The following is a 24,296-nucleotide window of genomic DNA, read 5'->3' on the forward strand; positions in this document are numbered from 1 at the left end:
AAACTAACAGGTGGCAATATCTAGTGCACTTAATGTGCAAATAATCTTCAAAATCCTCATGTAGGTCTATAAAAAAAACAACAAAAAACAACAAACAACCCTTTCCTTCAATTCAAAATCTATGAGGACAGGTGACAAACAAGCTAAATCTGTTTCTACATATATTAATGGCTCAGAGATGGCTGCAGAGTATGCCTGTGACCTAGGGAAAAATGGAAAAAAAAATGAATACAAGGGAGTACAGAACAAACTCTCACTGATTCAAATCAAGCCATACACTGCAGGGGAATGAGACATCCTAGTAATAAATGTACAAATATCCATAACTGAGGTTGGGCAGAATGGGGGGCAGGGAGGAGAGAGAATTACTTAGCATCTGTGTAGTTACTTGAGCTGCTAGAGAAACTTCCACCAGATGTTCCTAGATGTTACCTCAGCTGCCTCCCAAACCACTATCACATCTGTGCTCTTTCTTACTGAATAGCAGTGTTATTAACTGGAATCATAGACAGTTTATTCCTGGGATAAACCTTACTATATCATTTATAAGCCAGCCAAGTGCCCCATCTCTATTTTAAATTCAATAAATGCAACATGCTAAACTCAATAACAGATTATGCAAATGAAACAAAGTAAATATTCTCCCCAATCTCCTCTCAATAACAGAATATTCAGCAAGTATCAGAACAGTCTCATTTTCAAATAGTAGTGGTCCTTTCCAATTGATTGTGCAGGAGGCAACATCTTAAATACTTCCCTCTACCTCTTAAATTATGTTGCATGGCTAGGGGTATATCCTACTATCAGTGCAAACACTAAAATGTCCAACCTCTGCATGTACAAAGAAATCAGTGATATGATTATGTTGTGCATAAGTGTATCTGAGTCAGCTTGGGTAACAACCTGTGAAAACATGATATCAGAAACTTTAAAACACAGATCAAGGGACTGAGGTGGATTTGTGCTATTCTAGAGGAAGTCTGAGTCATTCTCTTCACTTCACTACTCCTGTAATCCTGTTACTCACGCTACCTAGACTGAAGGTGTTTACCGCTTCACATGATGTTCACTGCTTCACCAGTCTCCTCAAGCCCCAAACTTCCAGAAAAATATGGTATTCAAACAAGAAAAAAGCATAAGGAAGATGACCTAAAATAACAACTTTGTTATTTCGAATCACATTCCATGTCATTTTCACTGTCAAGAACTCATAGCAAAAAACTGAGATATTGCGCGTTCACAAAAACTCCTATTCTCTTCCTGAAGGAACCCAGGTAAGCCAACCTGGCCTCCTTTAACTTAATACCGTCACATCTGTAAAATCAGGCAATAACATTTTCTCCTTCTGGCAGAAACGCCAGAAGGGTGCAAGGGGAGACACAAGGTATTCAGACAAGGTAAGAGAACGTAAGTTCAGCTGCCACAAATGAAGTCTTGCTGTTTCCATGGGACACTTGCAGATGGTGCTTAATACTAGTGAGTTCTGTCATAGCGTTGGGTATTAGATAACTAATCCCACTCAACAGGTGACTAAGAGCTCATGAATCTGCCTCTTTCAACACCTTCTGCAGACTAAGGAGACAGTCTGAAGTCAACTCTGGCCACATCCTTTGTCTCAGGACAACTAAAAGGATAACAAAAAAGATGTATATATGAAGAAGGGCAAGGGAGAACTAGGAAAAAACTCAGTGAAACAAAAGTCTCATATAACCCGATTAAGCTTAGTCAAGAAACCACCACCATGGATGTTGCAGGAAGAAGCAGACCCATCCTGCAGTCCTCAACTTACTGCCATGGTGCGATGGGGAATTCTGCCAGAAGAGCCCTCTCTGTAACAGGAGAGAAAAACCTTCACCTTCCTTCGAGCACTCTAGTCAGAAAGCACTCTATTTTCTGGAAAATAAATATATGTTAACTTCAATTTTCACCCTCATCAACCCTCCTCCACGTCCTCCATTTGAAAACCACTTACAATAGGGCTTCACAGGCTGGCGGGGGAGGCAGGATATTCATATCCAGGGAAGGAAAGGAGAACATGTATCCTGAATGAGGACATAGCCAGAAAAGAAGAGCAGCTGAGCCAGAGGATGGTCTGATACCGAAAAGGAGAAGGGTTTGGGCAGCACAAGAAAGAGGAGCACATTTCTGCCGCCAAGATACTATTACCAAGAAAGAAAAACAATAAGGAAGGGATAAGTTGCCAGACTATCTCAGCCTTAAACATAAACAACTTTCAACCCCCACAGAACACTAATGAGAGATGACAATATATGCTCACCACTCTAGTAAAACTAATACCTGTCATACACATTCTCAGTACAAGTTCTAGATGCTTTTAGAAATCAGCTTCAAATGTCTAGAGTTTAAAAAAAAACCTCTAAATTTCTTAGTAACTACTGTCTGAATATTGTTCTTTACTCTTATGCAAAAAATAGCTTCTAAACTCATGCTTTGTTTAACTCATTTTCACAAGCAGTCTTAACGTGTTAGAAGAATTCTTTTAAAAGAGATAAACTACCCACAGAAAGAAAAGTGATAAAACTAACTACATAATAGAATAACCTGAAAATCTCAAGTTACTTAATATATCATGAACATATCATCTATCCAAAAGTATTACTGGAAGTGAAAATATTTTTGGATACATTTGACGAGGATAATTTTATTCTCTCCTCAAATATAGCATCAACTCAAATAGCATCAGAAATAATGATTGACCTAAATTACCAGAAATAAAGACGGGAAAAGGAAGAAAAATCGTCATTGTTAAATAAAGGTTTTTACTACGGAGAGTAAAGTTCTTCTATGAGGTCTTCATGTGCCCAGTACCAAAATCACCTATTGTTCAGTTTCTTAAAATCCCCTCTGCCTATCACCATTGTGGCATGCAGGATCTGACTACACTAGGCAACACTGTAAATATTATACTTTTATCCATCAGGATTTAAAAAAAATACAATAAAATTGAAAAAAAAACCACAAAACCTTACCTTAACAATTTCAAAATTATTCTGAGCTTAAGTTTACACATAAGCGATACAGGAAGTAATAACTGATTATTCCAAACTATCTCTTAAGTTATTCTCCAGACTTTTTACTCTCAGCCCAAATAAATTTTCTAGTTATTTTCTAGGTACACTGCACTACACGATTATGTAACAAAGAGAAAAAAACAACTGAAAAGCCCCAAGAGCCAAAAATTTACAGTTCCAAGTTACCACTATGCTATAAAGCTGATACACCTGAGTGACCGCGAGCAGGCAACTTAGCCACACTCCCACCAAAAAACAGGGCAGGCTCCAGAATCTGAGAAATAAACTGCGAGACCGAAAAGTGTTTACAGAGCAGCTTGCAATCATCAGGCAGTGGGCTCTGCAAATGGAAATTATTACAACATATGGTATGTTCTAGCCATGAGTTAAGGAAACAAAAAAAAAAAAAAAAGCCTTTGGAATCATGACTAGGCACATATGTTCCACACAGAAATGAAACTGCTATTTCTTGGGTATAGTTCTTTGATTTTCATGACTTATACTGGATAAAGACTAGGTTTAGAAACAAGAAGAGTAAATCAGAAGTTAATACGTAAAGAATCATACGACAGCTGCTGAAGTACTTCACAACCTGCAGGCAAGACACAATTTGTAGCTAGAGGCAATGTCTTTCGCTATATTTAATTCCTACAGTTAAAAGTCAAGTTTCCAGGTACGAAAGCCCTTCTTCAGGGATCAGTAGAATAAGGAGCAAAAGGAAGCACTCTTCATAAAAGGAGGAGATGCAGAAGAGAACAACAAGCTTTGACAGGCCAGAAGTCAAAGCACACCAGCCTGTCATTGATTTGGGCATGACAAATCACGATACTTTGTGTTGATCTGCAGGAAAAGGGAGTCTCTCCACCTGAAATGTCTTCAGTAAATGCTTCTTTGTGCTCCTGCTCGGGCTGGTTTGGATGAACACTCAGAGAAACCAAACGGCACTCTACCTCCTGGCAAACTGCTCGTTCTGTTCAAATTATTGGTCTCTGAGGAGGGGCAGTAGCAGAGGTGGCATCAGGTGCTCCCGCAGTGTGTCCGCGCTGAGCATCGAGGCCCAGCAAGCAGCAGGACTAACAAAAGCCTTAATGCAGACAGAGGCTCAAGCTACGAGGGTTTGACAACACATTGATAAAACAAATCCTTCTTTATATTATACACTGGCCAGTATTACTGCCAGTAACTAATTATGGCTATGTATGACACTAGCTAAGACAAGCATATGGTGTAAAAAAGTGACAATATGATTAGTCACAACTTTGTCTTTAGCAGCCATATAAGCTAGGGGTATTTAGGTTTTCAAGAGTCTGCTAAAGGAAGTCCCTGAGCCTATTTTTATTTTTACAGGATCACCTTTCATTTGGTTTCTAATCTTTTAGACTAAGCAAACAAGCCAATGGAAATGAAGGAAATGGAATTATGAAGCATAAAATAAGGGTACAGACACTTTGTTATCCTTGTTTATGTTGTTCTTTTCATCTGCCTCTGCATGAAAGACCCCCACAAAACAAAGGAAGAAATACATTCACCGATTACAACAGTACTGCACGAAAAGAGCTCAACACATACTGTTTCCAAATGCATAGCACAAGCAAAGCAGACGACTACTACACTTACCATAATTATACTTCAGTTAGAGCAGCCTTCTGACAATACATGCAGTTTTCGTATGGAAGGGGTTTTTTGTTTTGTTTTACATCAGCTGTACCCTTCATTCAACACGAATATCTAAATAGATGGAGAATGGAAATAAACATTCTCCCTCCGTGTGTGAAATCCATGATTATTCTAAACAATTAAAAGCTTCAAAGTGCATAACATCAATTGGTTTCTCCAAGCATTCATCCATACTTCACGTCTGGCAGTGGTTTCAAAGAAAATCTGGACTAAATAACATGATTCAGATGTGAAAAGACTGACAATAAACTGAATTTTAGTACCACTCAGTCATAAAACAGCGAGCTTTTGTACTGTGCGTCTAAATCAGTAAAAATGAAACTGTTTCTTCCAAGAACAATGTGCTGGATGTTTAACCTGTGCGCCCCACAACAAAAAACAGGAAAAAAATGTTTTTTCTGATTTCCCTCATTTCATCAACATTTAAAACTACTTAAAGCAGCCATATACAATAAAATTTAAACAGGAAAAAAAACCTCTTTTCTTCTAAAGTCCTACTAAAAAATTCTAAATTACATTATCCATTTTTGTCATTTTTAATAAAGCCATTTTATGATGCTCTTTTTCTTAAAGAATAATACCCATAGTAGAACTACAAAACAAGGCCATAAAAGGCTTTTCTCAGATTTTAGCTAGGTGGATCAAATTGTCTTTAATCAAGGCAAAAGCTGTTCACTGCAAACATATTATGATGTTAACATAAATAATAGGCCTAGGCCATGCAAAGCAGGAGCTACAGAGCTGCAGGAAGAAAGCACAGTGCACAGCAACTTCTCTCACATTTTATAAGGGCCTTCCTTATCTGTCTCTTCAAATCCCTATAGGAAATGGTCTTTTGTTAGTTCCCATGACCAGTAATTTTTCTATAAAAAGGATAAGGAAACAAATAAAGTAATTGAACAAAGCACATTTCTGGAGTTTCCTGGGCTAGGGTGGACAGATGAACTTATCCTGCTGTGAAAGAAACTTATCATATGCAAGTATATATCACAACATGCCATTAGCAGATGGTGATTAAAAAATACGCATGAGGGAAGCTGGGGTGGGCTTAGTCATACTGTTCATGTGAAAACACAGATTACTACGGACACGTTGTCACAATGATGCATAACTTTTATCGAAACCAGAATCAAAAGCTGAAAATGGATTTCAGAATAGAATTTGAGCAAAATGTTGCTGAAAACAGCAAGATACAGCAAAGATGGCATGACCGCGCTTGCCTTGTTCCTATAATCCCTCTGTGGCTAGCAGCTCTAGCTACGGACAACATACTAAGCTAGATGGACATTGGTCTGATTCAGTACATCTGTTCTTCAGCTCTTAGAAGAGCTCAGATATAAAGACAGGACAGCGTTTCTTGCACAGTTTATTCTGTTACTTACTGATGGTGTGATCTTTTTATTACTTAATTATTTAATAGCAGTTCTTTTATATTTAATGCATGTGGTTTATGCAAATCTTATCCACTACAGATAGAGATTTATAAATTACTCAAAATTACAGTGCTGTAATTGGACAGTGTTGACATGAAACTTGAGTAGTTTAGGAATTTCCAGAGGCATGATGCCTAGAGCCAAAGTATAATTTCAGCTCTGAAACAGATTCCCTCTCCACCTTTAGGCTAGTCATCTCCATTTCCTCCTCTCTAAACTTGCCTCCTGGGACGGTGGCAGAGGTTTAATTAATGGACGTGAATCACCTTAGCACTGCCTTCTGAACTCCAGATATAACCAATAATGAGCCAAAGTTTTATTCGAGCACAGCTCTAGCTGCAGTTGAGGAAAGGCATGCCTTCCTCTATGCCACACTCAATAGTAGTCCTGCAAAACACCAAAAACATATCTGTGCTATTTTTAATCTCTGTCAACAACTGCAGTAGTCCACCTTTAAGTGTGCGGCCACTCCGTTAAGCTTTTCTACAGCCTGCACTCAGACCTGTGCCATCACAGCTTCTCTGTTAACTGCACTCAAGTTAGCAAACCAAGACCCAGCAGTCAGAAGCTAACCTATGTGTACCTGCCTCCTTAACCTCCGATGCAGAGCAGACACCATCACTAGTTGCAAGCACGCCTCTTCCTCCAGGAGTCCTCTCTCCTCCCTGCTCTTCTCTCCCCTTTTCCCTAACCACAGGGAGGTTAACACTCCTCAAGCTAGCTGAACTGCCTACATGATCACTCCATAATCTGTTTCCATCCAAATAAGAGGTTAGCACAGATGAACTCCTTCAGCTTTTTCAGTTGAGCTGGTTTATTCTGACCAAAACAGACTAGAGAACAATTGCAGCTGAGAAAGGGGGAGTAAGGGGGTAGAGGAAGATCCCAAGAGATGTGTCGTAACTTCCTTTTGGCCACCACACCATTAATCAGTGCTAAAGAACCTGTTCAAATGGCAGGGCTGTCAAATGTGCCCTTCCCCCTGCCTCCCTTATTCACATGACCGCACATCCATAGGATGGCCTGTGCACCAGATTTGATCACCACCTTCCTCTTTGTCCAAGTATATTCGTACATTGCCTCTCCAGGTGATTTTTGGCATCAATACCAAGAAAAAATGCTTTCATGTATGTGTTACTGAAGAGACTCTCTTTTTATGTGATGCTAGAAAGCTTCACACTGCAGAGTAAAAGGAAAGAGAAGCTACTGAAAGTACCATAACTGGAAAGTACCATCACTTTCCCCGTGGGACTTCCTGGCAGTTCCAGATGTCTCACAGCAGCAGATAGGTTCGATTGCCACCTCCCTGTTTTGTTTTTTATTACCACCTTCCCATCTTGTCTGGCCATGAGGAGCACTTCATCATACAGTGCAGGCCACAGACCCTCACTGTGTAATTTCAAACCAACAACTTTTCTCTGAGTTTCAACACAGCTTACAGATGAATGTCCGGTTTTAAGGACCAGATGTAAAGTAAAGGCAAAGCTGTTATGCCACTCAGAGGCAGGCTGTTCCAAATTTCAGCAAGCGAATGTCAGGTAAAGACGTGCCAAAGAAAAATAATTAAATTTACACATCAGTCATTTATTACACAGAAAAGAATTAAACTGCCATCAGTCATAAGCTTCTCAAGGTCTGACTGCTTCTGTTTCAGTACCAAGTATATTGCCGGACCTATTAAAGAAAATAAGAACAAAAACAATGCACGCACATGCATGTGCACATGTGCGCACACACACACAGACTGTATGGCAGTCACTTCACTGAAATCTCATGGCAAGATACATTTCCACTACCTGCTGATTACCTTCCCGCAAAAGAGATCACATTCTTTTTTGTGATTAAAATAAAAGAGAGACATACGTACATTAATGCAAGACAAAACACAAGCATCATGGAATTATCTGAAATCTACTACTTATTTTCATTTAATTTTCTCAAAACGAAACAAAACAGGTGGTGTACTCATTATGAAAAGCTAGCTGTTCTGAGATTTCAGCCACTGTGAAAAGTTTCTCATGGGGTTACAATCAACAAGAGATGGAAACTCACGTAACGTTACACTTTAATAAATTCCTGTCGATCTTTTGGCCTCAAGAAATTACAGTCACCATGTTACTGCCTGCACACTGGGTATGTGAATCCTCAAAGCATTAAGGCTCTAATCTTACTCTAAATGGTTAAATTTGTTTTCACTTGGCAACTTCATGAAGTCAAAACAAGAACATTTTCCTAAACTGAACTGAGGCATCAAATCTTTCCACTATACATACCGTTTGTTAGCAAACTTGCACATACTTTCCATCCATATACATTCACTGGCACCAAGTACAGGGAGAGTATGAACTTTCCCCTCTTCTCCCCCATGTAGCCTTCTCTCCAACCCTCATTAGCTAAACTGAAACTAGTTATAGGAGGACTAAAAGCAGTTACATGCTTAAAAACATTATGTTAGTCAACAACTGATCGTATTAAAAGTGTGACCGTCATTTGAGAATACCCTTAAAAACAAAATTAAAAAAAATCTCATGGCTTTTTATAAGCCTTTAAACGATAATCTAGTTTATATACACGATCTACAGCATAGAAAAACAGTCAGCTGTTCTGTAATCGAGGCTTCTCAAAAGTAGTATAGCTTTGCACTGATTCAAAATGCGTTATTTTCAACCTACACAAGCCCAAAACACTGCAGTCATTCCCAAGGGCAGTTTACCAGCTCTCTCCTCTAAAATCCTCAGGAAGACATTTTTGTCTTTTCCCTCCCACTCAGAAATCCTTATTGCTCTCCTTGAAAATGGAGTCTGTCTTTTCCATCCACAACTACTGCCTCCCAAATAGGACTCCCACCTTAAGACATCTACAGGTAAGTAAGTGCCACCAGTAGAAGTGCTAGACCCTAATGCCCTTATTCTTTTTCCTGTACCAGTTTGATGTCAGGCTCCATCCCAACCTAAAGCTGCCTTGACTTCTCCACAGAAAAGTTTCCCTGCCCTGAAATGCTTGGTCTCGTTCTAATATGCTAGAAGAAGCTGGAGGGAGAGGACCAATATGATGATGTTCTGACCTAACTTTCACTCCTCCGTTCCTCCACATCCTGCTGTGTGTTGTCCCTTTGCCCGCAGCTCCACATGGGGGATGCTGGCAAGCAGGGATGCTGCTCACTTCTACAGGTGTGAGACCACCTCTGTATGGAAAAGCAGAAACCCTCCTGTGAAAAGCCTTCCCTTAGGCTTAACTAAAGGCAAATTTTCCTATTCAAATGGGAAACAAGCAGAAAATGCAAGACATACGAGTAAGTGCTCAATTTCATGAGGGCTCCTGTTCCTAGTACATAATTATTACCTGCAGTAATAGGCAATGTGGATCCTGCCATTTTTTTTTCCTTCAGTTACAGCATCAAAAGAATACTAAGAGCTTTAAAGGTGTAAACAAAGCATTCCTGCTCTGGAATGGCATCAGCACCTGGACACCTGGCAAAACACAGTTCAACACCTACTGTACCGATCTCTCAACTCCCTTGAAAGCAAGCATGAATATTCTTGCCTGTTCCTTAATTACCAACAACATTTAAAGAGAAGAGTGTTCTGAAGTCCGTTTCAATAGTTTTTATGCTGGTTACATTACAGCAAAATGCTTTGATCTGGAGGAGGGAGAAGGAGGGGAGAAGTGAACATCTTAAGTTCAGAAAGCAAAAAGCCAAGATGCACAAAACTGAAGCACTCCAAAGTTAAAAATAATCATCTTTAAACTGCAAGAGCAGAGCTGTAATTTTGAGCAGTACAGCATGACATCATGGTTTATATGGGGCCAGCTCAATAAATCAAAGTGTGCCTAATTAGAGATCCTACTGCAAATCTGCATGATTTGGACAAACAATTAAAACAGGACAGTCCATACCGCAAGCCAGATCTGTTTACTAAATTATGTTATTTTCAAACTTTTAGCTTCACTACTGCTTACAAAGCTTTCACATTTAGCAAATTATAGACCCGTAAGCTTTTATTTTAGTCTGACTTCACTTTCAAGGAATTCTTCAATTAACTTTACATTGCTTTAAGCTCTTCATGCAATGAGAAAACAATCTGTGGTTTCTTACTTCTTCCAGTGCCAATGGCTGCCCTCCATGTTTGCCTTGTAGACATACTGCCTTTTTAGAGCCAGGCTCTGTTTGTCTAAAACCAGCTAGTTGTCATAGCATTTTGACAAGTGCTATGTAAAAAGAGAACAAAACTTTGTGGTGGGTAAACTAGTAAGAATAATGAAGATTGCTCTCACAATCTCAACAGATGAATAACAAATTCAAGGAACACACAGCAATAAACCCAAAGCTGAAAGCCCTCACTGCTACAGCTGCCCTTCTCTCCTACCCCACTTTTTAATTTTCCAGTTTCTACTTTCCTATTTTCCTCTCAGCTGTTTTTCTCAAATTTGTGCTTTTTCTCAAATCTAAAAGCCATGACATGCCCAAACATTTAAAGCCTAAAAAACCCCAGGGCTATCAAACATTACAATCTCTAGACGGTCAGGACGCTTCTGGAATTGCTTGATATGCTGTGGAGACTTTTAACTATCATTTACTGTGTAGATAATGTTAAGCCAAGAGCCAAACAGCTTAATAAAAAGCATGAGCTGAAACAAAGGGACAGGGTTGTTTGCTAAACTGCACATTTTTTCTCCAGGGAGGAAAAGGGAGGAAAAGGGAGGAAAAGGGAGGAAAAGGGAGGAAAAGGGAGGAAAAGGGAGGAAAAGGGAGGAAAAGGGAGGAAAAGGGAGGAAAAGGGAGGAAAAGGGAGGAAAAGGGAGGAAAAGGGAGGAAAAGGGAGGAAAAGGGAGGAAAAGGGAGGAAAAGGGAGGAAAAGGGAGGAAAAGGGAGGAAAAGGGAGGAAAAGGGAGGAAAAGGGAGGAAAAGGGAGGAAAAGGGAGGAAAAGGGAGGAAAAGGGAGGAAAAGGGAGGAAAAGGGAGGAAAAGGGAGGAAAAGGGAGGAAAAGGGAGGAAAAGGGAGGAAAAGGGAGGAAAAGGGAGGAAAAGGGAGGAAAAGGGAGGAAAAGGGAGGAAAAGGGAGGAAAAGGGAGGAAAAGGGAGGAAAAGGGAGGAAAAGGGAGGAAAAGGGAGGAAAAGGGAGGAAAAGGGAGGAAAAGCTCTTCTACAGAATGTTATCCAAGCACAGACACGAATAGGGTATTATTCACTTCTATGTATTAGGAGTTCAAATGAATCACAGCATACTATATGCCATCATATTCAGTGCATACTAATGCTTGTAAAGACATGGCAAATGTACCTCTCAACCACAGCCACCATGAGCCACATCCTTAAACGTCAATGCATCTTTCAGACCTCCATTTGAGTTCTTTGTTACAATAAAAATGCATCAAGCTGTAAACTAAGAGCAATTTTTTACTTTGAGACTGTCTTTGTGGAGAGAAGTATTATGACTGACCTCTGTCAAGTGTGAACATTCAAAGTCAGACATTCAAATTCCCCTATGTTTTCAGTGTGCAGCAACAGATTTCTCACAAAAAAATCCCCGTAACTGTTTGGACATACTTCTGAAAGCAACAGTGAAAATTAAAAAAGCAGCCTTCCCCAGAAGTATCTATCTTTGCAATGTGTGCTTTCAAAGTACAATGCTTAGGGAGTGAAATACTTCAGTTCTCTTGTGTAAACTTGCACGGATTGTTTGCTATTGATCTTTTGAGTCATATTTTGGCAGTAAACTGGTATCCTAGAAAATGTAAGCACCACAGACCAAGTGACGTAATCTAGGTCTATATTTAACTCATCTTTACTTTTTAAGAGGAAAACTCTGGAAAGGATAAGAAAATCAAAGACAGTGAAAACAAACAAAAAAAATTCCAGCATATTTGCAGTTAAATTTATATTCCAAAGTAAAGACTCTGAAGTTTAGTTCTACCTCCAGGTTATAAACCTCAGGATAATGAAAAACCTTCAGAAGAAATGGTTTGTTTCTTTGTATGAACATTATTTTTTAAGCCACAGGAAAGTACTCAGACAGATAAAAGGAAGTAATATTTCTACCTGTGCTCAAGATGTAGGACAGTGGATTGCTTTCTTTTTAATTTGAATGATGGAAAGTGACTCCACAAAATCAGGGCAAAAACTGATCTCCAGGAAGTGAGATCTACTACTTCTTCAGACCTAATCCTTCTCTCCTTCGGGCCCAAGAGAAGGAGAGCGAGCATGAGCCCATTCATATGACCTGGACTTGTGCTGTGTGTGCAGTATACATATTTGCACTGCACGCTGATGCAAAATTTCCTCTACTTTTTTATGGCCCAAAGCAGGTGCCACGATGTCAGGGTCTCTCTGCTCCTTTGTGGAGCACGTACCACCGCATGACATTTTTCACAAAAGCAGGAATAGTCTGTAGAGGAGGGAAGCTGATAGAAGGAAACAAATGCAATGCTCTTGACTGGTAATTAAGACTTTGCTCTGTCTCAGAGTCTCAAACGTGACGAACCTTTAACTAACAGAGACTGCCAGAAAAGAGAACAGTGAGAGAGCAAGAGAGAGAAAAAAGTGGGGGGGGGGGAGAGATGGAGTGCATTTGCTTCCCGTTTTCTTTCTGTCAGGTTTCTCCCATTAACTGACAGCCACTCTCTACGTGCTTAAATCTCCTCCAAGTCTGGTTAGCCTTAAAAGAACAACATGATCAGGCCACTGTGTAGACAAAAATTGTAAGACTCATACCCCTTATCTTAGGTCAACGTTTCCTTACCTTTCCGAAGCAGTGCCTCAGTGATGCCAGCTTTTTCGCATCTTTTCCTTATTCCTTCACATGCAGCCTATATTACTGCTTCTCTCCTCTCACCTCCTTCCCACATTACCCCCACCTCTTTCTCATTCCCAAATGGGAACCAATGGCGTTGACAGGGGTCAAGATGAGCATGAACACCTTCTGTCCCTCCTGTGGCATGCACGCACTTCTGGGCAACTATGAGCTGCGTCTGCTGGCATAAAGTATCTCCGCCTCCAAAGTTCACTTGAGAACGACACTCACTGCCTTAAAGATGGACTGATGATGAAGCAGTAAATTTGAACCTTGAGAAAATTAAAATTCACACCACTTGCACCAATTTCATCAGAGGCTGAAACCCAAGTAAATCAGTTTGAATAGCAAGTGAGAGATTTTGGCCTTGCATTGTACTAATGACTGGACTAGATGACTATAGAGGGCCCTTCTGAGATTAAATTGTAACAATACAGTTGCCAGAGAATTTTAAAGATAGGAGGCCTCATTTCCCAATATGATTTACACTATTTTCTCATTTTAGCTTTGGTCTTGTAAAAAACACACAAACCCCAAATAAATAATCAGCAGCACAGAGCTTGCCTTAGATACTACATATTGCCCAAACAGCTGCATACTGCCCAAATGACAGACAGTTTTGACCAAAGAGATTGCAATACCAGTGTTTCCATTAACCCTTTATTAAGGATCACAGAATTCAAAATGCCTCTTTGCAGCATTACCTCATGTTGGAGCCTGTTACTGATTGATTAAAACTGTATACATGTAGGGAGGGGGGAAAAAAAAAAAAAAAAGGAAAAGCAGAACTGCAACACTAGGAACCAACAGCGTCCTCGACAAAAGAAACGGCCTGCTGTTCTCAGTCCACTTCCATAGGTTGATTGTGAATTGTAACCAGACAAGATCTCTTTTTTAAAGCTTCCAGCAACGAGCAAACATGTCTAACGCACAGGAAGTCATATTTATAGTTGCACAACTCTCTACAATATACCAATTCTCTCATAACCAGAAATTGTCTCTAGGCCTTCTAAACGGAAGACTTTTTTCCTTGGGATTGCAGTCTTAACAAGCAGCTTCTAAATCTACACTTAGTAATGGCTGTGGAGGGAAAAACAAAGCAGAGTGCAGTCCGCATATCATTACGAAAAAGTAAAGATATATCCAACTTGTTTAAAAAAAAAAAAATCTGGACTCCTGGTCTTGCAACTCATGTTAATTACTTTGCTGAATCGTGTTTAAAGTTAAAGCATGCATTTAACATTATCTACTAAATATATTTATTTTGCTAGCTAGCCTTAAACTCTTTTAGGGTATACACAGATAAAGAAATTACTACGACATAGGCTTAGCTATAAACCTGCACAGGGCCTCTGTGCATGCTGACATCCCACAGTGCCTCTGCAGCAGCTCACTCCGCCTGTTGCAAACTTCTTTACGCTTACGGCAGGGTACATGACTGTTTCTGAGCCGCTACTGCAGCTGCAGGTGACAGTCAATGACTTGCTTGCCTACTTGTACTATTTATCACCTTCCACATAGAAAATTATTAAAGGAAAAAAAAAACAGATACCTATTTGAAATATTCAAATTCTCGTCTAACCACCATGTCAGAGCATTCAAAAAGGCCTACCGTTAACCTTGGCAAGGGCCTTTTTTGTTTATTTGTTTTTACTATAGAGAAACTTTATACCATTATTAAAGGAAGATCAAAAAAAGAGCTTAATACTTTACCAAAGGAGAAATTCTTCAAAAGCAGAAACCACTGCAAAGTGTTGTTCTTACCTGGAATTGAAAGAAAAGAAAAGGGGGGGGGGGGGGGAACCCAAGGTTCAGAATCATCTCTAGGAACATCGCACCTTCAAAACACAAAGAATCCCAGAACAATATTTTACAGACATCATGACAACCAGGGACCAAATCTAAAGAAAACAAGCGACACCAGAAGAGGAAATTGCAAATTCTTTGAAACAATAATTAACCTTAAGAAGGAAATCACTACTAATATAAACAAACAAGTAATAGAGGAAACAGTTTTACACAAGGAAACCTGTCTTAAAGCGGCAGCACAAAGGCATATGAAAAGAGACTGCCAGAAGAGATGGGTCTCTAAAGAAGATCTGAGCAATTTCTGTAGCAAGAATCATTCACACAGAGGCTTCAGATATGTCATTGTCAAGGGTTAGCAAACCAGCTTTGACCACTGGAGATTCAAAAAGTTGCTAAATAACTGGAATTTAAAGTGAATGTAATGTTATACTGCTGGGCAATTACACACAACCACGTGGAGTTTCAAGATCTCTGATCCTCACTAACAGGCTGAATTGCTTTGACAGACATAGCTTTTGATGAACAATACTTGCCATTTATAAGCAGCTATAGCCAAGTCAACCATCTTGGTGATTATTTCATTATTTTCTCTCTCTACTCTATCCCCTACTTTCTCTACTGGCATTGCAGAGAAATAGGAAAATATGAAAAACTAGAAATATGAACATTTTTCATCGGAAAAAGACAATTTCAAAATTCTTCATGAAAAACAAGCATGACAAAATTAACACAGGTCTAATTTTTATAGTTTAAAATCATTACTTCTTGCATAAAAACCTCATTCTCAAACCCTGAAGTAAGTTAATTTTTTACTTTCCTTTTACTCCCTGAAATTCTTAAATACTTGCAAGCGAGCAACAGTATTTACTCATATTCCAGTGTGAGAAAAGAAGTGCATAGGGCCATAAGAAAGCTATGACTAAAATAAATACTAATAACACCTGAAATAAAAATTGTTTCTAAGTCAACTACCTGCAAATAATAGTATTTCAGAGACTGCCCTTCTTCTTGTTTATTACACAGGTCCCCTTTGTGCTTTCTAGTATTTGGCAACTGTAATGCAGAAAAGCTAGGAAAACTGAAGTTTAGCAAAACAACAGCAAAAGTTTAGCCATGACAACAACAATAATTTGATCAAAAAAGAAATACGATAGAATAGGGAGCTCCATGAACAGCGGAACCAACGTGGTTTGGCTTCCTATTGGTTTGCGTCCTATTGGGATTCTCCAATTCTTAGTAAGGTCCACGAGCTCACACTGTAGCTCTCTGCTCAACAGAACACTAAGACCTCTCTCATACCTAGGAACCCACTTTTTATTAAATGCTTTGAAACTCTGTATCATCAAAGTCTCTATTTCTCAATTGGTGCAAAAGTCACTGGGGATCACTGTGCCAGACAGATAAAGGTCTTTCTTCCTTAGAAGAACAAGCTAGTGAGAGAAACACTAGATCCATTAATAAATTCACTCAATTTTCATGAAGTAAAACATTTATTTATTAACAACTACAGCTAACAGTATTTAGCTAAGAAAAAGGTCTTTCTTGCTTGCGACTTCTACTTATTTTTTATACTCACTTAGGAGGACTATTGCAAGAGAAAAATCTTTTAAAGAGGCTAAAATAGCATCAACAAATGGTCAGCAAGCTTCAGTACTTACTTAAAGGGAGATGGTGGGAAAAGTAGGACATGGAAAATGCTTGTTATGGAGTTCTGAAACATAAACACACCGCCTCTGCTTCATCTCCCTCACAGGGTGAGTTTTTCCCTACCTTTCCTAAAGGGATTTAGGAAATGGAAATTTCCAAAGCAAGACAAATAACAAAAAAATAACAGGTATAAATTAAGACTGCCACAGAGATGCACTCAGGAAGCCTAGGAGATTATCTTTGGAAACACTCACCTTCTCACATGGAAAAACAGCAGGCAGCTACCATGTGAATGAGGGAAAGCCAGGTCTACCTAAAAACAAGGCAACCCCTCAATTCCCAAGAGGAAACTTAAAGCAGGAATGAAGGAGGCTGCATTCAGGAAGAGCAACGATTGTTACACTATGCACTTTTCTCATGGTGGTAAACCAAAGTGCAACAGTGCATTTGGAAACCCTTTGCATTAACCTGTAACTATCTACCTACTTAGGTTTATTAAAGGCTGCTAGGGAGATAAGCAATAAAAAAGAAAGCTCAAATGGTCAGTGGTAATCTTGCAAGGGGGTGTTTTAAGCTACAAGATGACCAACCACAAACCAGGAACAGAGGTTTTGGCTCTGAGAAAGATCTGACAGAGGTAGAGTCTCGAGAGAATTTCAAGAAATCCCAAGGCAGAGACTCCATATGGGCTCTTCTCAAAAACAGGAGAGAACTGAAGAAAGGCTCTGGGTACAGACCTGTGCATGCTACTTCCCTCTCTCATGTGCATGAAATGGCTCTCCTTGACATATGATGCCTACCAGCATACCCGCTGATGAGTACACATACCCCAGATACCATCTTGTTCTTCAATTCCCCTTGCTCTATTCCTTTCTTTTTAAACCTTAGACTCCCTATAGCCTTTTGGTATGTTGTAATGAGAGACTGCTCAAATGATTAATGAACATAATGAATATGCAAAATCTAATAACAGATTCAAAGAAGCATTTTCGTGCATTTGCCTTGGAAGATAAGGTGCCAACATCTAGTTAAAAGAGTTCTCTGTGTGCTTCCCATGGTCCTAGCATAACTGATAGACCAAGGTAAATTTTGCAACAGAAAAGGTCACAGAATTAAAGGCATTAGGAAGAAAAACAAAATACTAAACTCTTCCCTGTTTTGGGCACTTCACAACGCTTTCTCTGAATATGTAGGACTTGAACGCTGGCCCTTCTATGCATATTGTTCTTTTGCCAAATACAAGATATAAAACACTGAAGTACTAAAAAGATAGTTTATTTCCAAATTACCAGAGGTTTGCCACTGTGTGCAACTAGATACCTCAAAGCACGTGGAGATAACTATGATGGTGACCAGCACTGCCTTCAGGCACGCTGTACACGAAGGCAAGACGCTACAAATGCTGAACAAAGCAAAGCATATGCAAAAAGCACATAAACCTTTACATAAATCTAGATTTAGGTAACCCAGTAACTAAAGACCATGAATTATAGTTCCGGTCATTCAACCAACAGTTATTTTGGCTTGGTACACTTGTTATTAGGTTACCTGAGCCAGGACACTCTTACTAACATCTGTTTCCTGCTCTTTGGGCCTTTCCTTAAGCAGAACTTCCACTGAACTTGAGAGTTTTGGCTGAGCCAAGGAGGCCAAATGGAGAGCTCTCCAGATGGTCTGCTACTTGGAGCAGCAAAAGGCAGCTACAGCTTGACATTAACTAGAGGGTGGATAAAGTCCTGCCTCATAAACTTGTGGGAGAAGGGAGGGTAAAGGCAAAATATAAGCTGTTTAAAGATGGTTTCTTTTTTCACTTTTACTTCATTTAGCACATTTTATTTGGAGAAATAAACGTTTGAACTTTGATTTCTTTTATAATTGAAAGAGCAAAGGAGAGGGGTATATGTAAAAAGCTAAAAATCCATCACAGTTCTACAGTCAAAACACTGCTTGTTTAGCAAGAAGGGAAAAGAAAAGAAAAAAAAAGTCAGTATTACCCTTTCACTGTTTAAGCTTAAAGTTAGATTATAGATAGACAGCTTACATAAAGGCACATGTCAAAAATATGCTTTTTTTAATGCTGTGGCTCACTGAAATCTATGCTCCTCTCACATGTAAACAGTTCCACTAAAAGAAGCAAAATAAAGTGCAGACAATGAATGCGGACATGTTGGACATGAGCTTTTACCATCCCCATGCAGGCTTCTATGCGCTTATAGTAATTAACTCCATTAGCCTATACTACATTGTATGCAGGATGTATTACATGTTGCTTTTAGAGCGCCGAGATTTTTTAGTTTTTTTTTTTTTTTAATGTTTACCCTGTTTCGATTTTATTCATCTGGTGTAATTTCTGTGACTAGCAGATTATTGGATGAGCTTTCTTTCCTTTAAGATATCTTTGCAAAATGTAATTGGCAAGCACACATTGTACAATTTGCTTTCAGGGATCAGCATGGCCTTTATAAGAAATAGTTGACAGGTATACCTTTTTTCTTATAACTTTCTGGGACTAATGGTTCACTTTGACCGTGATTTATTTCTTAAGTGAATGTTATCTCTGAAAAATAGCACTTACCTAAATACCAAGGTTGCTTACAATCTACACAAACATTATGCTCTCAAGCTTTCATTTCTGAAAATATCAAAAAGTAAGAAGGATGACGCTGGACTTGTAAAAACATACTTTACCAACAGAATGAGTCTCATGGCATTTTAAGCTTCCCACATGACATTTTTCTGTCTATCATTCTAGGACTTTTTCCCACACATGGTGCTGCTGATATAGGCTTTGGCAGGTTTAGATATGAGCTGTCTGGAAAGCGATAGCTTATTTTCAGCATAACCTTCTACTGTTAAACATTAAGCACTTTTTGCATGAGGCAATTCAAATTGAGCAGTACATACAGCACAGAAGTAGATAGTTTTAGCTCATGCAAGGTGAAGTTCTGAAGGAATCCAAAGACTTCATGACAGTCTACAGAGAAAACCAAGTGACCTTGAAAAACTGGATCTTCTTGCAAACTGTTCATTGTCTTCATGTTGATCTCCTCAGAGAGGCTTAAGGGCGTTTGACAGCACACCTTCTAGCAAATTTTGTGGAACACTAATACAGACACCCTATGAAAAACCTACAGGTGAAGAACACACATACACAAATAGTAGAATTAACACTGATCTTCACACATGAAAGAGGTGTGATTGCTGCAGTTGTCCATCCCACAGTTAGCAAACGGGGTGTGACTAAGCATCAGAGAACAGGTTCGCCTGTTGTCTTGCCTAGTAAGGTCAATTCCCTTGTAACTATTAAGGGGTCAATAGCTGAAAATAATTTGCCCAGAACAGTTGAACTTGCAGCTGGAGGTAGCTTCAAAAGGTGCAGACAGCATCACAAACTTTCCATTTGTCTTCAGTAAGTATATACATATGCAAATACACTCAAGAAGAAACAGGATGCTTCACTGACAGACAGCAAATGATGCAGTCCTGTTGCAAAGCAAACTAATGTCATAACGTTATCATTGCTAAATCCAAGAAGGTGAGAAAAACTTAGGCGGATAAAATCAGAATTCATGTAAGGACAAAAAAAGCTTCTAAAGCTGCCTGGACTACAGATATCCAATGGTGCCTTCCATTTAGTGTTACGGTCAGCTATCTATAAAAAGCATATTTAATGTTTCATAAATGTAGAGTTTAAAACAAAAGTGCTTCTAATCAGATCTGGCATGAAAGGAAGAAATGCATACATAGAATGAGGTAAGTGTGATCTTGCCCAGCTGAAGAACAGGGAATGGCAGGGCTTCAGCCCATGACTCACACAGACACTAAACAGTAGAGAGCTAGAGATAATTCTCAGGTAAACTTTGCGTGAGCCACTACGTCATCCTTCTCTACCCTTCCTGCATTAATCATGTCATTAGTAACCTGATGCAACCCAAGAAGAATGTCTGACTTACAGGGAGCAGAGCAATGCTAACAGAACATTTTGGCATGTCAAGAAAGGAAAGACCAACCTGAATCTCTTTTTGGCTCTAACCACACCCCAGAAGAACAAGAAAAATCAGAAAAAGAAAAACTCAAAACAAACACAAAGCATATCTTCCCACTCCCACCATGAGATTGCGTATCTGGCTAAAACTTCCTGATGAACCAGTTATCGAGAGTACAAATACTAGGGATATGCAAGAGCACGCGGGTAAAGAACCTGCCTGAACATGTACCTAAACACGGCAAAGAGGAAAAAAAACCCAAATTTTCCTTTGAAACGCGCATCACAGTTACATAATTTCCACATTAAATGTTTTTAAACATCCTTCATAGCGCATAATTGTGAATCAATTATACTGTGAGACCAAAGCGCACATACTGTTAAGAAAGATTCAGGTCCCAGGCAAGTTATTTTGGTTACGCCACTAAATTAAGGAGGACAAGGGGAAATACCAGGGCAAGAGAAAAACTTTAAGATTCAGAATTTGTTTTTAAAATTACTACTCGCTCCGACTTAATGACCATTATTTTAATACACATCGCTATAGTTTGAAACATTGTATACGGCCATTTCAACTTAAACCTTTTCAAAAAGGCAATAGTAATTTGAAGGAATTGCAGATCACTTCCACTTGCTCTAAAGTAAATAAGAGAACACTACAGGTTAACTTTAAAAGCAGAATGAAGTTATCCTTAAGCTTCTTGAAACAAAAATAAATATGATTTTTGAAAATTAATAACGAACACAGGCAAAGGGTACCGGTGTTATCACCAGTTGCATCAAGAAAACTCTGCAGGAGCCACCCCATGGTAGCAGTTCTCAGAAGACAACTTAAAAACGAAGGGTAATTTAAAAATTACTTAGAAGAACAATTAAAAAAAAAGCGCTTGCTGAAGTCTCTTCAAATGTATGGAAATCCCACTTCATTACTCAAAACGCCAGTGCTTATAGCCATCAGGTTCTCACGACTTTATCTGCTTCTAACTCTTCCTAAATAGGCTGCCTATTTCCTTCAAGTTTCCTTCCCATAGAACACTCCCTTCTTTCTCATTTTCCCCTCATTTTATCTTAGTGCCAACCCTGTGAATTGCTGACCTGATTTCAGCTTCGTGACTTTAAATCACAGGGTTGCAGGTTTACTTTCCATCATAAATCAAACTCTAAAAAGAGAAAAAGAAAGTCAGGAGATAAAATATCCATCTTCTTTTCTTCTTAGTCTTTGCCCCACTACAAAGGTGGCATGCGAGTTATTGATACCTAAATGGGTCACCTCAGTCAAACACAGATAATCATTTTGTTCTTGGTGATGATTTCTTGGCATCTTTTTCTCCATATTGAAAGTAACATACAAATTATTACTAATTTATAGCTAAAATATAAAGACAATACACCAAAATATTAGTGAAACACGAGATAACAATAAAGACATTACGACATTTATTTTCTGACACTGATCTGGAAAGCTTCTCTGTTGTGCCGTGCCGATATGACTAAGTCTCTTTCACTGAAGTTAAAATCAAGATATTTGGAAGGTTTTGTCAACTTACTTAAGCAGGCACTTGCCCTTCTTGACTTCCTGTTTCAAACCCAAAATTGACTTTAAACAACTGGAAACTGTTTTGCCCCGAAAGCCGTTCAGTGCCACATGCAGAAAAATATTAGCAATCTCAAGTCTGACAGACAGTCACCTGTCTTGTAACGGTACCATTTCTCATCAGTCTTCGAAGGTTGCCTAAAGATTAAGTGGGCAACACACAGTGAAACATCTCTCAGAAAAGCCTCTGCACAGACAGAACAGGGCTGCCAGAAAATGGCAGGCTGGTATAGCAGAAGAAGGATGTGTTTATGCCTCAAATAGGGAAGGTGTTAAGGACAGTTTCACAAGTTTCAGTGTTTTTTTGTTTTGTTTTGTTTGGGGGGGGGGTAGTATTTAAGATCTTGTGAAACTAACGAAAAGAAACAATGCCAACATCTTAGTGCATATTCTATAATCCAGCGTATGTGAGCAATTCAGGGAAAAAATGCTTTCTGATAAACAGCAGATTCCATTTTCAGGTACCCTGAGGAGAATAAATCAGGATTACAATTTGCTAAGCCTGACGGTGGCTTTCAAAACAAGCACGTTGCAGACATATCTGGCAAATACGCCTCTTCCCATCCTGCATCCAAAGCCTTATCTTAAAAATAGGCCTTCTTCCCTAATGAACACTTCAAGGATATCTTCCGAATCTCCCGACAATTTGCATTACACAATACACCTAACAATTTTAGCAAATGACCTTCGCCCCTTCTGAGAAAGGCATCAGTTGGTTCTAAACGACCTATTGTGCAGAGAGCCAAAGCTCCCAGAAATTCTTTCAAATCCATAATTTATCTGTCCCACGGGAGGAGACTGTGTGCACACATAAAAGGGTGAAAAGAGCATTCACGCTCTGGAATGTCTCACAACACGCATCTGGTCCCTACAGGCCTTTCTCTCCTTCTTTCTTTGCGGCCCTGCTTCCTTGTACGTTTGCATCTCAAAACAGAGCATCAAAAATTTCCTCGCAACTTGGGGGTAACATTTGTTTGCATAACGTACTCTCATGGGCATACACTTGCACTTTGGCAACCCAGGCTGCAGGAAGGCAAGGAAGAGCAGCAGCCACAACCCACTTAGGCTGGACATTGCAGTGAGACTTCTGGGACAAGAGCATACGTTTCAAATACCTCGTCCTGGAAGCTGCCCTTTCCCAAAAGGAGTACGCAGTGGAGTTCGCATGGCTCTTACAAGCTCCGTGCAAACTCACTGACTTTTCTGGTGGCGAGAATCAATGATGATGCCTTCTGCCAACTTAAAAATCTATCCCTAGCAAGGAAAAACAAAGAAATAAAGCAGACAGTGGCTATAGAGACTCCAAAAAAATGCAATGACTATAACAAAAGGCAATAGCAGTACTGTGGCAAGGGTTTATTAACGGGTTCAAATACGGGCCTAAAATGACATAGCCATACAATCAGATCCCAGCAGGACTGCCCTAAATTTCCTTCCGAGATTACGGGCTTTCAGGCAGTGTGCTCAGCCCAGTTCTCTTGAAAGAGACCACTAAAAGAGCTGCTCTTTCACCTCTAGATTTGAAGGGCACTCTTCACGGAGGTGAGACTTAGATATTCTGTCGCACTCATTCAAGGTGGTGCATCTTAAACATAGCTTTACTCCTTCACAAACACTGCCTACCTTTACTACTCTTAGGAAACAGTACTTTTGCGTACCCTACATACTTTGATATTTCTACTTTTCATTAGTGTGTACAGAAATGACATTTAAAGTGTACAAGAGACAGGACTTTGTTGTTGATTTTATTTTTTGAGCGTTTCCACATGCACATGTACCTTTACTCAATAAATTGAGAACTCCAACCCATCTATGCCAGACCCTCTCTCAAGATCTACCTTAAATGTCTCAGTTATACAAAGTTTAAAAAAAAGATGAATTCAATTAAAAATATATATATATGTCATTAGTTTGGATAATACTCAAAAATCGGTTATGAAATTTTCAATAGGAAAGCCACAGATTTTCAAACAGAGCTTTCTAAGCAGTAGGGCATTTCCTTCCTAGATGTTCCACATGCATCATGGAACAGTCTTCGAAGGGATAGTCACAACAGTTTTAGTTTCTTTCAGATGATCAAGTCAGGTGGCAAATTCGTCTATGCATTTGCTGGTAAACGTCTGCCGGAGTGCTTCAGTTGGATACCTAAAGGGGAAGGAGAAAGGCCAGAGTACCCTGAGATCAAAAACGGACAGTTACTCATCTGGTAGGAATTCTCAGCTGACCTGGAAAAAAACACTACGGGCAGCGGTACTGCATGGAACAGACCCCTCTAGGGTTGCCAGAAAAGCAACAACAAAGCTAAAAACTAAACCTGCTGCAAACAGC

General features: G+C 39.4%; 2 protein-coding genes across 13 annotated transcripts in view; one reads left to right on the plus strand and one right to left on the minus strand.

Moving 5' to 3' along the window:
* Positions 1–24,296, minus strand: part of CMSS1 (cms1 ribosomal small subunit homolog) — a 250,534-nt gene that overhangs the window by 105,131 nt on the left and 121,107 nt on the right. For 3 of the 6 annotated variants that reach the window (XM_068960365.1, XM_068960353.1, XM_068960392.1), the window contains one exon: positions 14,647–14,697. The exons of the other annotated variants lie outside the window; for them this stretch is intronic. In XM_068960365.1, coding sequence (XP_068816466.1) covers positions 14,647–14,697 — 51 coding nt within the window. The remainder of the gene's footprint in view (positions 1–14,646; positions 14,698–24,296) is intronic. 6 annotated transcript variants of the gene reach the window in all.
* Positions 1–24,296, plus strand: part of FILIP1L (filamin A interacting protein 1 like) — a 215,544-nt gene that overhangs the window by 71,728 nt on the left and 119,520 nt on the right. For 2 of the 7 annotated variants that reach the window (XM_068960135.1, XM_068960142.1), the window contains exon 3: positions 8,913–9,005. The exons of the other annotated variants lie outside the window; for them this stretch is intronic. The gene's annotated coding sequence lies outside the window, so the exon portion shown is untranslated. The remainder of the gene's footprint in view (positions 1–8,912; positions 9,006–24,296) is intronic. 7 annotated transcript variants of the gene reach the window in all.

Source organism: Struthio camelus, chromosome 1 (genome assembly GCF_040807025.1).
Source record: "Struthio camelus isolate bStrCam1 chromosome 1, bStrCam1.hap1, whole genome shotgun sequence".
NCBI classification, from domain to species: Eukaryota; Metazoa; Chordata; class Aves; order Struthioniformes; family Struthionidae; genus Struthio; species Struthio camelus.